Source organism: Anser cygnoides, chromosome 1 (genome assembly GCF_040182565.1).
Source record: "Anser cygnoides isolate HZ-2024a breed goose chromosome 1, Taihu_goose_T2T_genome, whole genome shotgun sequence".
NCBI classification, from domain to species: Eukaryota; Metazoa; Chordata; class Aves; order Anseriformes; family Anatidae; genus Anser; species Anser cygnoides.
In genome coordinates, this window is record NC_089873.1 from 193,224,759 (window position 1) to 193,239,600 (window position 14,842).

The following is a 14,842-nucleotide window of genomic DNA, read 5'->3' on the forward strand; positions in this document are numbered from 1 at the left end:
AGGGGCTTTTGCCATGCGGAACAGAGAAAACTGAAGAACTTAGTGATTTTTTTTTATTTGTATTTTATTTTCTTTAAGGCTTGGACAAACGTCTCATTTAAAAGATTTGAAATACGTATTGTTTTTAAGTATTGAAAGTAGATTTACAAGCAAGTAAGAAATGTTTTTAAAATGTAAGCAGAGTAATTCAGATCTTTGTATTAGTAACACACTGTGTTTGTGTGTTTAAGCAGTACCTACAAAAATTGATTTAAAAGTTACGCTTCTGGAAGAGCTTGAATCTGGCATTACTGTTGAAAGGGATAGTACTGCTTTCAACATTCAGTGCCAGGTCCTGTTCACATGTTGCATCCTGTGTGGTGGCCACATGGTAAGCTGAATAATGTATTGGCAAATAAACAGGATGGCTTTAAGCAGATCAAAAAACTGTTCCAGGTTCGCTTTGCAAACGTTTTTACCCAAATATGAGAAATCATGGCACAAGAATAGGAGGGATCAGTTAGTAGTTGCGAGATGGCAAGGCTGCTTCTTTTGGCATTCATTTTTGCTTAAAGTCTACTTGAAACTACAACTTAAATGTCTGCTGAGCTGCTAGGTAGCATTAGCCAAAGATCAGTAATGGTAGAGGGTGAAGCCTCATGCTGCTCTAGGTTTTGTTTCTGGCAGCTCTGAAGTCAGTAAAGTATAACTTCATTTGGCAAAGTTATTAAACTGATGTAATAGATTAGCCTTTCCTCTATTACATGCTTATTGTAATACTGTGTAATCTGTGGAGTTTGCAGAACTCTCTGTAGCAGGATTGCTGATACTTCCCATTATAATATCGGTTGATACATCTGCTGCTGCCAGCTCTTGTACTGGTGATGAACTTTTCCATGGCAGGAATCTATTTCAGGTTGAATGTCTTAGTTGCTGTTAACAGCACAGCTTTTTTCAAAAATTATTTGGAAAAATTTCTGTCCACCTAATAGAAGCAACAGAATATTGATTCCAAGTTTTGTGGGATTGTATGTGTGGGGGAAGGAGAGGGGTAGGTAGGTGTCATCTTTTATCAAAAATTCCTGGAAAACCTGGAAATGTGTGGAAAAGAACACATGCAGCAGGGGGAAGCAACTTTCAATTTCAAAGATTTTGCCATGTGGAACAGAGAGATATTTAAGAATTTAGACATTTCTAATGGCTAAAATTATTATTTTCATACTTCATTCATTCCACAGTGTTTTTAAAGTTATTTCAAAATTTTCTGGATTAGAGAAGTATAGCTCACGAATATTAAGGTATTAATATTGCAGGCCTTCTACTATGTTTTTAAATTATGCTTTAATATATAGAGCAGGGTGTGGTTACTTTCCTACACCCACTTGCAAACCAAATTTTTTTCTACAAATGAGTTCAAGGTTTTAGGATATTACAGTAGTACTTTGTCTGGTCGCGAAGGCTGTAACAACACTGTTTGCTTTTAGTTAGGACAACTCACCCTTCCTCTCCTCCCCCCACCCCATTTTTTCCCCACCATTGATTTTTAAAGAATTTTAAGTAGACAAAAGAACATATGTAAGTAACTTTGCTTGCAGAACATTTAGATCTCTAAGTGATGTATTTGTCACTACTTAGAAGTAATGGAAATTTATGAAATATTCCTAGCAATATTGTCTGTTCTAAGGGGGGATATATCTCTGCATCTGGTTGACAAAGAAAGGAACACAGTTTAGCATTATTAATGAAAAATGTCTGCAGCGATAGTTCTATTTTTTTCTTCTCAAATATAACTGGTTGGAAGGAATGTGAACTTGGTTTTAATGCCTTTTGAATGTCTAGAAATAAAACATCTTTGAACTGCTCATTTGCTATCACCATTGTGAAACCAGCGAGTTTCCAGATAGGGCAGTGTTTTCCTTGCAGTGGCTTCTCCAGTAGGCAGTTGAGATGCCGAGAACAGAAAGAACCTGGAACAGAAAGATTTTTCCCCAGACTTCTTGCTTCTTGAGTAAGTGTTCATACAGTGTGGACAGAAAGAACAGCTGATTGAAGGAATATGAGCAGGTAAGGATAGGTAGGAACCAGAAGGCAGATAGGGCTGGCTTTAAAAAAGAAACAGAAAAGCGGTCAAGACAGAAACAGGAATGGAAGATAGAGAGCGATAATAACGTTGATGGTGTTCATGAAGAGTGTATGAGCCACACAGGGAGAGCAACTGAGATGATGAGCATAATGAAAAGGAGATGAGCCACCACTGCATGGTTTGTTTAGAAACCTATAGTTGAACCCACAAAGCATGAGGCTCTACGTTCTTCTGCTGTAAGCTTATAGCTGTTAAATGTACTGGCAAAGCTTGTCCTGTCTTTCTTTAGTAACTTCATGTAGAGGATAATGGTGCTTTGACTAGTTGTAAGCTTACACTGAGTGCTGGAGGTCTGTACTGTTAATGATTGCAGTTGTGCATCTGTGGTACTTGACGCAAAGAAGAAATTCCATCCTCTTTTATTTTTTTACTAGCATTCTCTTTTCGTATGGGCTTTGTACAGTTTGAAAAAACAGAGACCCAGAAATCAGAAAGTGTCAGAATTAAAATTCCTGTGCAGGAATAATTTGGCTCATCTTTATGTATGTGATGGACATGCACATTAATCTTTTAATTAAGTGGTTACTTAGTTTTTCAAATTAAGCTTAGTAGATTTAAAGGTGGTTTGTTTTTAATTTAAGCATGTTTACCTGGGTAGGGTTTAGATTTGAAGCCTGATTAAATTACTTAAAAACATTCTAGCAAATTGGATGCTATCTTTGTATAGAACCTGCATATAAAGGAACACATATTATAGACTTGTGTGTGTATATTCAGTGGAACAAAGTTTGTTTTGTAGTTGTTTAAAGACCACCATCCCATGACTGAGGCTTTCTTCAGCAAACACGTTTTTTCTGGTCCTGGCAGGTTGCACACCATAGCCCAAACTCCATTTCTGGCTCTGGAATTTTATTTCACCTTTCATATTTTACGTTTTTGCCACCTTGTGGCTATGCTTTTTCTGAATGCTTTTTCTGTTTTCTACAGACTCAAACTGTTTTGAAACCGTCTAGTTAAATACTACCTCCTATTTCTAAGTTAAAAATTTTAAAAGCAAAGGATCAAAAAAATGCCCCCAAACCAAAACAAACAGGAAAAACCAACAAAGAAACCCCAACAAAACAGCCCTGTAGCTTTATATCATCATGTTATGAATTACATTCAAATTCTGGGGCTTCTCTTTAAATTGTAGTATAAACAGTCACCATTTTCCATAACATCTTTTTCTAGTTTCTTTAGCCTGCGTATGTACAAAGTAATCAGATATTCAAATAATAAGGGCTAATGATTTCTAAACTTCAGTAAGTTGTTATATTTTGACTACCTCAAGATAAACATGCAAGCTTAAACTTAGTGTAGAAAACCTTAAATACACCAGCCAGTAAAACTTTTGCTTTGGTAATTAAGCACAAATGCTACCTTTAGGTGTGAGTTACTTCTTATTGCCATCCATAAAATGCATGTAATTCTATGTATCGTTGCTTCCAAAGGCAAGCACTCGAATGATAGAGGACTCTTCGTTGTGGCATAGCTGACAATTTAATCATATTTTAATGTACTGTGACTAAATCTGTCATCTATATTTTTTGTTCCACAGTTGTGTTAGTGGTCTTGTTCTTGATCTTGGGCCCCGTCTCCTGGTATAGCCAGCTTTTCTTCCCCCAAGTCTCTTACTCAATTGGGTTACTGATTATTTTTTTCCTCTTTTGAAGTATACATTCTTTGTTTTCATAGTAACAAAATTATATTTAATAATTATTTAATAGTAAAGTCCATTATTTTTTGTTAGAAATATGTAAAAGGTAAATGCGTCTGTCTTTCGATACTCAAACTGCCTTTGTTTTTCCCCACAGAAACTAGTAAAGTGGATTATGTTCTTTTTCAAGCTGCTACAGCGATAATGGAAGCAGTTGTAAGAGAATGGATTCTGTTGGAAAAAACTAGCATCGAATCATTGCGAACATTCCTTCTAACTTATGTCTTACAAAGGCCTAAGTAAGTATAAGGAAAAATGCTGCTGAACATGTAGAACTCTGCATAGCCTTGTTATCTTTGTGTTTCCAAGGATAGTGGTCAAGACCAATAAAACAGTAATTTTTCTTCCAATTTCTTAACACTTAGTTGACTTTCATAGAGTTGTCAGCTTGCCTTGATGTATTCATACACAAGGTTTGAAAAAGAATTACATTTAAAACTTTGAGCATTGATTTCCAAAATTGTTTTCAAATCTATTTTTGCAATGTTGTTTACAGCCTTCAAAAGTACGTTCGGGAGCAGATTCTATTAGCAGTAGCGGTGATAGTGAAACGGGGATCATTAGACAAGTCTATCGACTGCAAAAGCATTTTTCATGAAGTCAGCCAGTTGATCAGCAGCGGTAACCCCACTGTGGTAAGTTTCTGTCCCTCTCCTCCCCCTTCAAAACTTAAGCAATCTATATCAGTATAAAAGTTGTGTACTTAGTGATTATAAAATCTACTTTTCTTATATAAAAATGAGAATTAGTAATAGCTATTCAATTTGTTTGATAACCATTAGAATTGGATAGAGCTAGTTGATCGCTATTCAAGCAATCATTTACTAAATCTGAGATTTCTGAATAAAAATGTCTTGGGACTAGTAGTAGTATGTGCAATTCTTTGGTAGACACTATACCATGTTTTTTAGGGACTAGGCTTCTCTGAATAGCCACTTTACCTGCCATTAATATGATAGGTTTTTTTTTTGTTGTTGTTTGTTTCAGTGGGTTTCTTTAACAGCTTGATCTGAAATGGATTTTCCATTAGCTGGCAGGTTCGTGGCACTGTCCTGTTTCCATCTGTGCAGTGCTGCACCCTCCTGTGGCTCAGCTGTCGCAATAGGCTACCAGGAGGCGGGTAGGTGGAGAGAAAGGGGCGTGAGGAAGGAAAACAGGGAATGGAAATACAAAACTTATTCTAGATTTAATGTCATACTACTGGGGTAAGTGTTACCTTCCACACTGAGCTCAAAGTGGAAACAAGGTGTCCAATATCTATCTGTGCATTTAGTGAAATTCCGTTTGCTATGCCAGGAGATATGTTTAGAATAGGTCATAATAGAGGCATGTAACTAGAGATTAAAGAGGTGATTTTTCTTCTACCAATTGCAAATCAAAGATTATGTAGATCTGTGCTGAAATCTTTAACTGAAGCTTTTCTCAGAAAAGTCAGACCTTGAAGGAGTTGACTCTTGTGCGTTTGGAGCAGCAGTTACGCTAGTTGTGAGCAGCAAATGTTTAACTCTGAAAAATTTGATCAAAGTGTACTACAAGTAATGCAGCTCATGTCATGGTCCTAAAAATAGTGTGTCACCTCTGAGCACAGCCGATATCCCTCCAGGGTATGGAAATTTCTGTTACGTTTTTAAACCTGACTTTCGCTGTTACTTACCTTAATGAGAACATTTCAGCCTTTTGATTGTGTATAATTTGGATAGAAATGGGCATTAGTTTAGAAGAACAATGCTTAGTTCGTGCTTTCTTCCAGGGAACGTAGTTTTATTTTTTAAATGGAGTTACAATGAAGGATTTCAAAAGCTCTTTGCGTGCCTCTGTGTGTGCTTATGTAGCTTATATGATCTTTCCAAAAGATACAAGTAGGGAGTAAATCAAAACTTTGGATGTTCACAGAGAAGTCATCTCTGAGTTAACTTGCACAGTGCTGCTTCTGGAGTTGTATTCTGCGTATGCATTAATGTACAGGCACGCTGCGCTGAGCACAGCATGCAGCACGCTAAGACTGCCAGCTGGAAGTATATCGCCACAGGCTCGCCGCAGAGCGCAGGGGGCATCACAGTTGAGCTCCAGCTGGGGGAAGGGGCAGGATTTTACTCTCCTCTTCTCCAAGTGCCACTTGCTGCCACCGTACGGAGACGAAGTTTCCCCTTACCCACCCCTTTCACAAACAACACTTTCTCCATAGTTTTTCCGAAGTATTTGTGCTCAAGTTTTAGGAAGGATATTAAAAATGTCTCGATTATAGAATATCTTCTCTTACAGTATGCTAGAAAAAATGACACGTGATGCTGTTGGAACACGTTTTCCATAAAGCACAGTACGTTTTGACAGGCTGGTAGTAAACACGTGCTCCCATGTACTTCAGGGGGCTTTATGTTGTAAAATACTATATTTTGTATAGTAATAAAGATTTGTTCTTACAAATGGTTTTGTCTTCCGAGACTTCGCTGCAAGAGAATCCCTAGTGCTGGCACAGTTTCAGGTGACCCAAGACTTGGTGTGTTTAAGACACAATAAGAAGCAGTAATAATATTGTGTGGTTTAGCCCAGTACCTATTACAGCTAAACTCTGAGTTCAGGGTATGCCTTTGTATAAAGATGTAATAAATTTAAAAGGTAATAAATTACATGTCCACTTAAACTTAACTTTTCAAATATGGGTGGGTGTTTTTATCAGCATCCCTGTGGTGTTGTGCTATGCCCCTTAGGCTCTGTGTGGAGCTGCAGTGGTGCGGTTGTGTTGGTGTGACATGGAGTCTGCAGTAAGAGTGCCTCAGGATATGGTATGAAGCTGAGGTGGTGGTACTGCTTTCAAGGTCCAGGGTACACTGTCGGGCCCAGTGATTTGGAGATGTACCACCATGGACATTTCTGCACTCTACTGGATATGTTTATATTGTTTATTGACAAAAATAGGCCACCACCCCAGTCAGGGAGGCAGATAGGACGGGGTATGGGTATTGGGAGAGATCAGTGGATGTTTTGCAGCCTTCAGTACCTCCCTTTGTCTTGTTTTTTTCAGCTTCTTTTAATCATGTCCTTGCTGTGATGTGCTGTGCGCTTTTGCCTCCAGCGTTATACTCTCAAGTTTCTGGAGCCTGTCACACCTTTGTGACTCCCAGTTCTCTCTCTGACCTCCTCACCCATTTCTGCATCCTTCCCAGACTTCTGCTCCCCACTTTCTTCTGATCTACTGCCCACTTATTTGCATCTTCACCCCCTGAGGTTCAGTCCAGCAGCTGCAGAAATAACATGTGGGGTCAGCAGCAGGTCATTTTGTGCTTGGAAGTGTTCAAAGCTTTCAGGTATGGCTCTTAGCCATTGACGGTGGCTTTCTACAGGTGACCCTACAGCTGAATCGGTCTTATTGGGGTAACAAGGAAAGACTGGATGGGAAACTATTGAAAAAAGAGGATGTGTTTTGTCACTACAGCAGGGAAGAGAAAACACTTTTCGGTCTATTCAGAAAAGGAACGTAAAGAACTTGGGGCTAAATGTGAAGGAAAGGGGTGGCTTAAGCTGAAGATGTAGTTACTTAACTTACATAGCAGTTGGGAACTGAGAGAGTCCTTTTTTAAAAAAGCAAAGTGGTCTCTTGCCTGCTTCCTGCTTGTTTTCTCATCTGTGTGGGCTGTGAAGCTACCTGCTCCTTCTTTATTTTATAAGCATGAAGTAGGTACTTAATCTTTTCCACTCCCTGCAAATATCTGTCCGGTTCCTGTCAGACACCTGTACTAGTTCCATAACCTTTGGGGACTTTTCAGTAGCATGTTGACAGGGTCAAGTCCTGAATGTAGGTGTAAAGACAGCAGTGAATGCAGATTCTACTGTCATCTGTGTTTGGGTCCTTTTTCTTCCCAAGTATTGGTTAAAAATATCTTCAGAAATCGATGTGTTTTCAGGATGGAACTTGAAGGCACGTTGAATAATGTCGCAAACTGATGTGTGAGCAAGACTGTTGAGAATGAAAAACTGAAAGAGATCAGAAGGAACAGAAGGAGAGGAACAGTGATGAGAGGAAGAAAGTGGGCAGGAGATTAAAAAGCTGGCTTTAGTATCCAGTAATCTGTTAACAGTGGAACGCTATGTACTTGTTAAGAAAATAACAGGGCGTTAAGGAGAGGCAATACTACAGGGATAGGAAGGATGTGTGGTTAGAGCCAGGGTTTGGACCTGGAGCATTGGCTCCTGCTGTTGTTTCTCCACAGTACAGACCTTTATGGGTCCTATGGAAGAGACCTCTGTCTGAGAAGGGAAAGCGGAGTACAGAGGATCTGTCTGCCTGCTAATTTATAAACAACTTTAGGTAGTAAACCTCTGGGGCGGTGAGGATTAGCTTTGGAGTTTCTATTTCTGTTCTTTCTTGGCTCTTCCTAGAGCATCCACACAAGCAACCCTGCTCAAGGACAGGCTGTAAGCTCCCTCCAATAGCAATTTCAACATCTCTTTTCAAAGTCTTCATCTCTGGGGGACAGAGTTTCTGGCAGTAGGCACAGTGTCACGAGCCAATCTGAAAATGCTAAATACATGTTTTCTGTCACTGATTTTGACGAACTGTGTGGGCCAAGTTCTTCTCAACTATAAATACCTTCAGTTTCTTGGCCTTTTCTATTTGTGTTAGAATATTGTGCTTTTGCATAGCTGAAGGATTGATTTAGTTTGTTCTTCATTCCTGCCAGAAGGACAGGAATCCTGGCAGCTAAGGTAATCAATTCCCAGGAGCAGGAACCAGTCTGCATGCAAACACAATCAGATGGACTTTGTCTGCACTAGGATGTGGATTCTTCCAGAACACGGGTAGGCGGATGCAGACATGGTCCAACAGCTGCAGACCTGACACAGGACTGGGAAGCCTCAGAAGCAGTGTTTTTTGGATCTACAAAGCATACAGTAGGATGAATCCTACTATATAGTTCCATATCTGAACCCTTATGTTTTCTGTATATGAAAAAGTTGTCAAGACTTGCTGGAAGAACTCTGCAGTCCTAACAGTTGCTTCTATCTTAAAATTTACAAATATGTTAGTCTGTTTCCTGATATTCGAAGTTGGGCTAGAGAAGAGATGGAGATGTTCCAGGTTACCAAAAACTGCATGGGAATGTGATGTGGATCTCATGTGAAGAATGGGAAATATGAACAATCAGAACTCTGGACATTTATCTTCATTGAAGTATATGGCTTTCCCTTCGAGGCTCAGAAAGTTGGAGTCATTCAGCCTAGAGAAGAGAAGGTTCTGGGGAGGCCTTATAGTGGCCTTCTAGTATATGAAGGGGGCCTACAAAGAAGATTTAGAGGAAAGGTTGGACATGGTTTAGTGGGTGATACTGGTGGTAGGGGGATGTTTGGACCAGATGATCTTGGAGGTCTTTTCCAGCCTTAATGATTCTGTGATTCTGTGACTTTTTGTCAGGGAGCGGAGTGATAGGACAAGGAGTAGCAGTTTTAATCTAAAAAAAGGTAGGTTTAGATTAGATAGAAGGAAGAAATTCTTAACCAGGAGGGTGGTGAGGCCCTGGCACAGGCTGCCCAGAGAAGCTGTGGATGCCCCATCCCTGGAGATGTTCAAGGCCAGGCTGGATGGGGCTTTGGGCAACCTGGTCTGGTGGGAGGTGTCCCTGCCCATGGCACGGGGTTGGAATTAGATGGTCTTTAAGGTCCCTTCCAGCCCAAACATTCTGTGGTTCTGTGCAACTAATCTGTCAATAATAATGGATGACTAGATGACTAGTTACGTTAATGTAGCATTTATGGGCCGTATTTCTGTTCTTTAAGAGGAATTTTACTCTGATCCCTGTCTAGCTGTTGCTGTCTAATGTGGTAGGGTAAGAGTTGGAGAGGCTCTCTCGACTTTTACATTTCGAGAATTTTGACAAAACCTTTTATGTTATTTCCCCCTCACACACATGCCTTGTCTCTACCCTCAGCTATATGTTCTGGTCCAAAAAAATGACTACCTTTTCCTGTGCACCTTACTGCCCTTGAAACATACTGAGTTTAAAAAACAGATGGTAAATGAGGATATTTAAGCTGTTTCCTTCATTTTCACAAGTGGCCTATAAAGGCCTAAGCTCGGGTGTTAAAAATAGTTTGGGGAATTCTAGGGATCCAAAAACTACTCCAAGTGCAAGGTTGAAACTGCAAAAGAAGTTTAAAATACAAGTATTTTTCAATGTTTGTATTAACCAGGGTGCTTTTTAAAGCTTTCAGATTTCTGTTTTGAAAGAAAGCCTATTTTGTCAGAGATAAAATACAGTACTCCAGCTTAGTTGCTTAATAACTTGAATATTACAAATTCACAGCTCCCAGTATTATCATTTACAATAGGGCTACGGTTTCAAAGACAGGGTTGGAAAGTGAGGAGCCATGATCCAGAGGAGAGCTGCGTGCTCCCTGTTCTGTGTATGGTTTCCAGGGCTCTATTTCCTCAATTTGGCCATCTCATGAGATGTGCAGATGTGGAGGCCCTTGGATGTAGATTCAGTGGTAAGGAAGAAACAATACCTTTCCATGTGTTTTAACTATATATTTATTTCTTTTAGTACTGTGGTGACATGCAAATAAGCAGGCTTCAGGAGAAGAGCCTCTTTAAGAAGCTTATTGACCCTGTCTGCTTGGCCTTTATTGCCTCTCAGGGGTACTACCTTTCTGAAGACATACATAGGCAGACAGTTTATTACTGAACGTAAAAACAACCAGGTTTCTCCCTCCTAGCCCTTTTTCTTTTTTTAAAAAGCAGATCTGCTCTGGAGCACAGCCATGTAGCACAGGTCATTTGGCACATCTTGACAGTATGGCAGGCACAGGGGGCCAAGGCCAGGAATGAGTACTGGGAAAAGTAGAGAGAGAACGGACTCCTGCCTGCCAAAGAGCACTTGCCAGGAGCATGACTTGCCAAAACTAAATATACATCATCCTCTAATTCTAACGCTGGGTTATACTGATGGCAAGCCGCATGGTTACTCTTACTATTTGATATTTTGAATTTAATTGAGGGTCTTGGATTTGTTCATGCAACTACCGTAGGAGAGAAGATCCAGCTGGTGCTTTTCAGACAAGAACCTGGAGGAAGGATATGTTACCTCTAGATAAATGGCTTTCAGACCTTCACTTTTTTTTTACAAGGTTACTTTTTTCCCACCTCCTGGTTTCTGCTTCAAATCGTCTGTCTCCAGAAAGGACATTTTGCACCCCAAGCTTGAGCAAACTCAGCCTGGACCGACCTCTTCAGCAATCATTAGGAGCTGCTACTTTCCTTCTCCCTTTGGCCAAAGTGCTCATATTTCACATGCCACAAGATCATCTTCCTGTGGCCCCCAGTGATTTGCAGGGGAATTGGTTTCCTCTTTCTCGGCTTAGTTTTGGGGGTTGCCTTGCATGGTTAGTCCAGGTTTCCCCCAAGAAGCAGAAGCATGGTCTCACTGCCTGTGCTGCTGTAGGCACGGCACGTTAACCCAGAGCCGCTCATCTGTCGTGGTGGAGAAGGAGTGGGGAGGAAAGGGGTGCTCTGCCCAGCCAGTCTGTTACTGCTGACAGCACAAATCTGCAGCTGTGGGTCCTATTCCTATCGTCCAGTCCCTGCTCCACAGCTTCTTTTTCCACCAGTTGGCTCATTTGGGAAGGATAAAATAGATGAAGTCCAGTGGGTTCTTCTGGTGCTTGCCTATATTCAGAATATATTCCATTGGTTTGCTGTTTGTTTGGGAGCTACTACTTCAGCTCTTCTTCAGCTCCTAGTGTGTCGGTTGTTGGCTTTTTTTTTTTTTTAATTTCCCTGTTGCAGTCCTGTTACGTGTTGAAAATCTGGAGTGTCCCCAGTTACTCTGTGCACATAATGGTATTTCTTTTGGTCTTGTCGCCATCCTGTTAACTGTTACCTTTGCATTTGGAGATGCAGCTTATGTTTTGGGGATTTATATTCTCTGAAAATGTTAGGATATACAGCTGCGCTTGTTCAGGGAAGTTAGGGAAGAAGCCTATTACCTCCTTTATAAAGGAAACCTTGCTTTAAACAATTTCTTCGGTAAAACTGCTTTTGATGTATTCTCACCACAGAATTCTATCACCTACAAACAGCACAGCAAATTTTGCCTCTGAGTAGATCTACTGTCCTACTCTTCCTGCTTTCACACAAGTTAAAACTAGCTGATTTAGGGATGTTGTTAAATGCTTCTTGGTGTTTCCCTTTGGTTTCAGTAAGTTTATGTTAAAAGAATTGAGACAAAGTCCTATAAGTACACATTCAGGCAGGCAATGATTTAATGTAACAGAGTAGATCTTATTTGCTCTGCAAATAAGTGAGATCTGTAGTCTTTTAAATATATTTGCTCCCTTTTTCTGTAGGTATGAATGACATTGCATAGCATGTGGGAATGTGGGGCAGTTGCTCGATAGCTCATTTTATTGTAGAGAAATGAATGATCAAATCAAGCCTCTTGACAGCCTGAATTTCAGAACAGGGGAAACATTTTTGGTGGTGTAGTTTTCTGCTTTGTCTGTTGGCTTTTCTGCCTCGGAGCTGGTGTACCACATGTCCATTTTTTCCTAAGCCACATTTGAACTCTTCTTCCTTTCAGATGCTTTGTAACCTAACTACCCTCAAATGAAGCAGTTCACTTATTCCATGGGCAGTCCAGGCACAAGTGTGAAATCCCTTCAAACATTATGGCTTTAACTTTTGTTATAGGGGACATTCCACTTGCAGGAATAAGTTGCATTTTCCTAATGCATCTGAGTTTTATGAACTATGAATAAATGTTTGCTGTTAAAATGGTGCATGGCCCTCCTGTAGTGTCTGCGTTTTATTTAAAAAGAAACCCACTAAAACGATGTCACTACTGGGTGTCTGATTGCCAAGTTAATCTCTTATCACAAGTCCCATTGATCTTCTGTTTGAGCAGCTGAGAGTCTATTTTATGTATAGCGATCTTTCATAAAGTTTATTCCTGGTAATAAAGCTAACTGGGGAGAGTGCCAAGCTATTCTCAGAGGCAGTCCGCTCTCAACAAGAGAGGTATTTTATTTTGTTAGATGGGGTTATTGTTTGGGCATGTACTTGTGGCAGAACTAGTGAAATCGCTAGCAAGTGAGTCAAGCCACGTTCAGAGGTGTACTCTTACTGGTATGAAGTTAATGGCATTACTGGGCAATAGACACTCAGAGCTGACTTTTAATATGATGCCCGGCATCACGTGCATTTTCTACTTATTACTGTATGGTATTATTAAATTGGATTGTTCATCTCTTCAGTGGCATGGCAGAAAACCTTTAAAAAATTTAATACTTCACATGTGTTAAGAGTATTCAGTTTCATTATGTTAAAGGAAGCGATTTTATTTCACGGAGCACAACTGTGTTTCTATGAATTTGTGTCGCTTTTCAGGTTTTTGAAATCTTTCTTCTACTACCATAGCAAATTGTGTTGAGATTTTTTGTCTTCATGCCAAATGTGTACGTACCAAATGCGTAAATTCGAAAAATGTATTTCAAAATTTTACTTACTAACCTATAGTGAAATTACTCTTCGCAAAGAGTAATTTCAGTCCCTCGGCTCTTGCCTGTAAACTGTGTAAACTTTCTTCCCTCTAGAAAGGCAGTGTCTGGCAGTCTCCTGCCTGTTGTTGAGGTAGATTTTAAATTTTAGGCCACGATCTTTCCTCTGGCCTGCTGCTGCTGCTCTGGTGACCTGGGTATCCGGGCACGCTTACAGCTCCTCACAGGTGAAAGGGGCAGGGGCAGGTAGCGACACAAGGGCACACGTGTGCCCCTCATGCCCACAGCACCCTTGGGATGAGGCAGGATTTGCACGCCAGGAAGCAAAATACCACGGGGAAGGAGATGGTGGGGTGCTGGGAATGCAGCGGGAGGGAGAAGTTTTGGGGAGGGAAGGAGGATGGAGGGCTGCAGTGTGTCCTGGTGTTTGCTGTGAGCGAGGCTGCTGGAAGGAATAAAGTGTGAAGATCTCCAGTAACGTGCTGCTTTTCCTCCTTCCGTGCTCAGAGCAGTTACCGAGGTCAGAACTACCTGAAATACCTGTTGCTGAAATCAGTGGTCATGTCTCCAACTTTTGCATCAGGCTCGAAGCAGATTCCCTCAGAAACAGCTTTTTTTTTTTTTTTTGTAGTTTAAGGAGCCACTGCTCTTTACGTCTTTGAGGAGCTTTCTTCATCATGAATCCTAAAATTTATCCTTCCTTTTAAATTTCTCCTTGAAACCAGGAGGAAAGCCTAAAAAACATCCAGGATGCCATTTTTTTTGATGCTTTAACATGTTACTACTTGAACAGAAAGGCTATGTGGTTACATACTGTATAAACAACAGAGAGAATGAAAGGAGAAGATGTCAATTTCAGCTGATACTAAATATTTCTAGCCACAGTGGGAACACATAATTTTTCCATTTGCTCCTTATCTGTCATTCTAACCCACTTATTTTTCTAGTAATTGGCAACCAGCTGCCAGGGATGGGTGGTCTGCATCACTGCCCTGCTTGTCTGTGCTGCTCCGAATGGCAGCGTGCTGAGGAGGTCTCCACACGGTGAAGCAGTTTTAGCAGCACAACCACTGATACCGGGTGGTAATCGTGGAGCATCAAACTCTGGGGATCTGTGATTACAACTAGTGGTTCCCTTAATTTTCAGCTCTGAGAAGCAGCGATGTATCAGTGCGTTTGTAATTCAAGTATAAATTCAAGTCTCTATTAAAGTATTTAGAGAGCCTTGTGAGATGTCTGCATCTCCTGGCACAGAATGGAGCTGGGCAGTGCTCTCTGGAAACTTATGCATTATTCCTTTAAAAACATGTATTCTTATCTGAAGTGTTGTTCTAGAGCTTAACTTCACTGTTTTTCTTTCTCTTTTTGGGGGGAGTGGAGAGGATGGGTTGTATTTTTGTTTGGTTGTTTTTTTATCAGATTAATTCTTTTCATATGGAACTCTTAATGTTGGACTTGAAACTCAGTGTTAGCCTAAATTTTTATATCAGCTCAAATCTGGACTTCCTGCAAATTTAAATAATAGTTTGTTGCAG

General features: G+C 40.4%; 1 protein-coding gene across 1 annotated transcript in view; it reads left to right on the plus strand.

Moving 5' to 3' along the window:
• The window catches only part of XPO4 (exportin 4), an 81,708-nt gene that overhangs the window by 22,621 nt on the left and 44,245 nt on the right, over positions 1-14,842 (plus strand). Inside the window, exons 3-4 of the mRNA XM_066989773.1 lie at positions 3,916-4,057; positions 4,315-4,453. Of these exons, the coding sequence (XP_066845874.1) occupies positions 3,916-4,057; positions 4,315-4,453 (281 nt within the window). The remainder of the gene's footprint in view (positions 1-3,915; positions 4,058-4,314; positions 4,454-14,842) is intronic.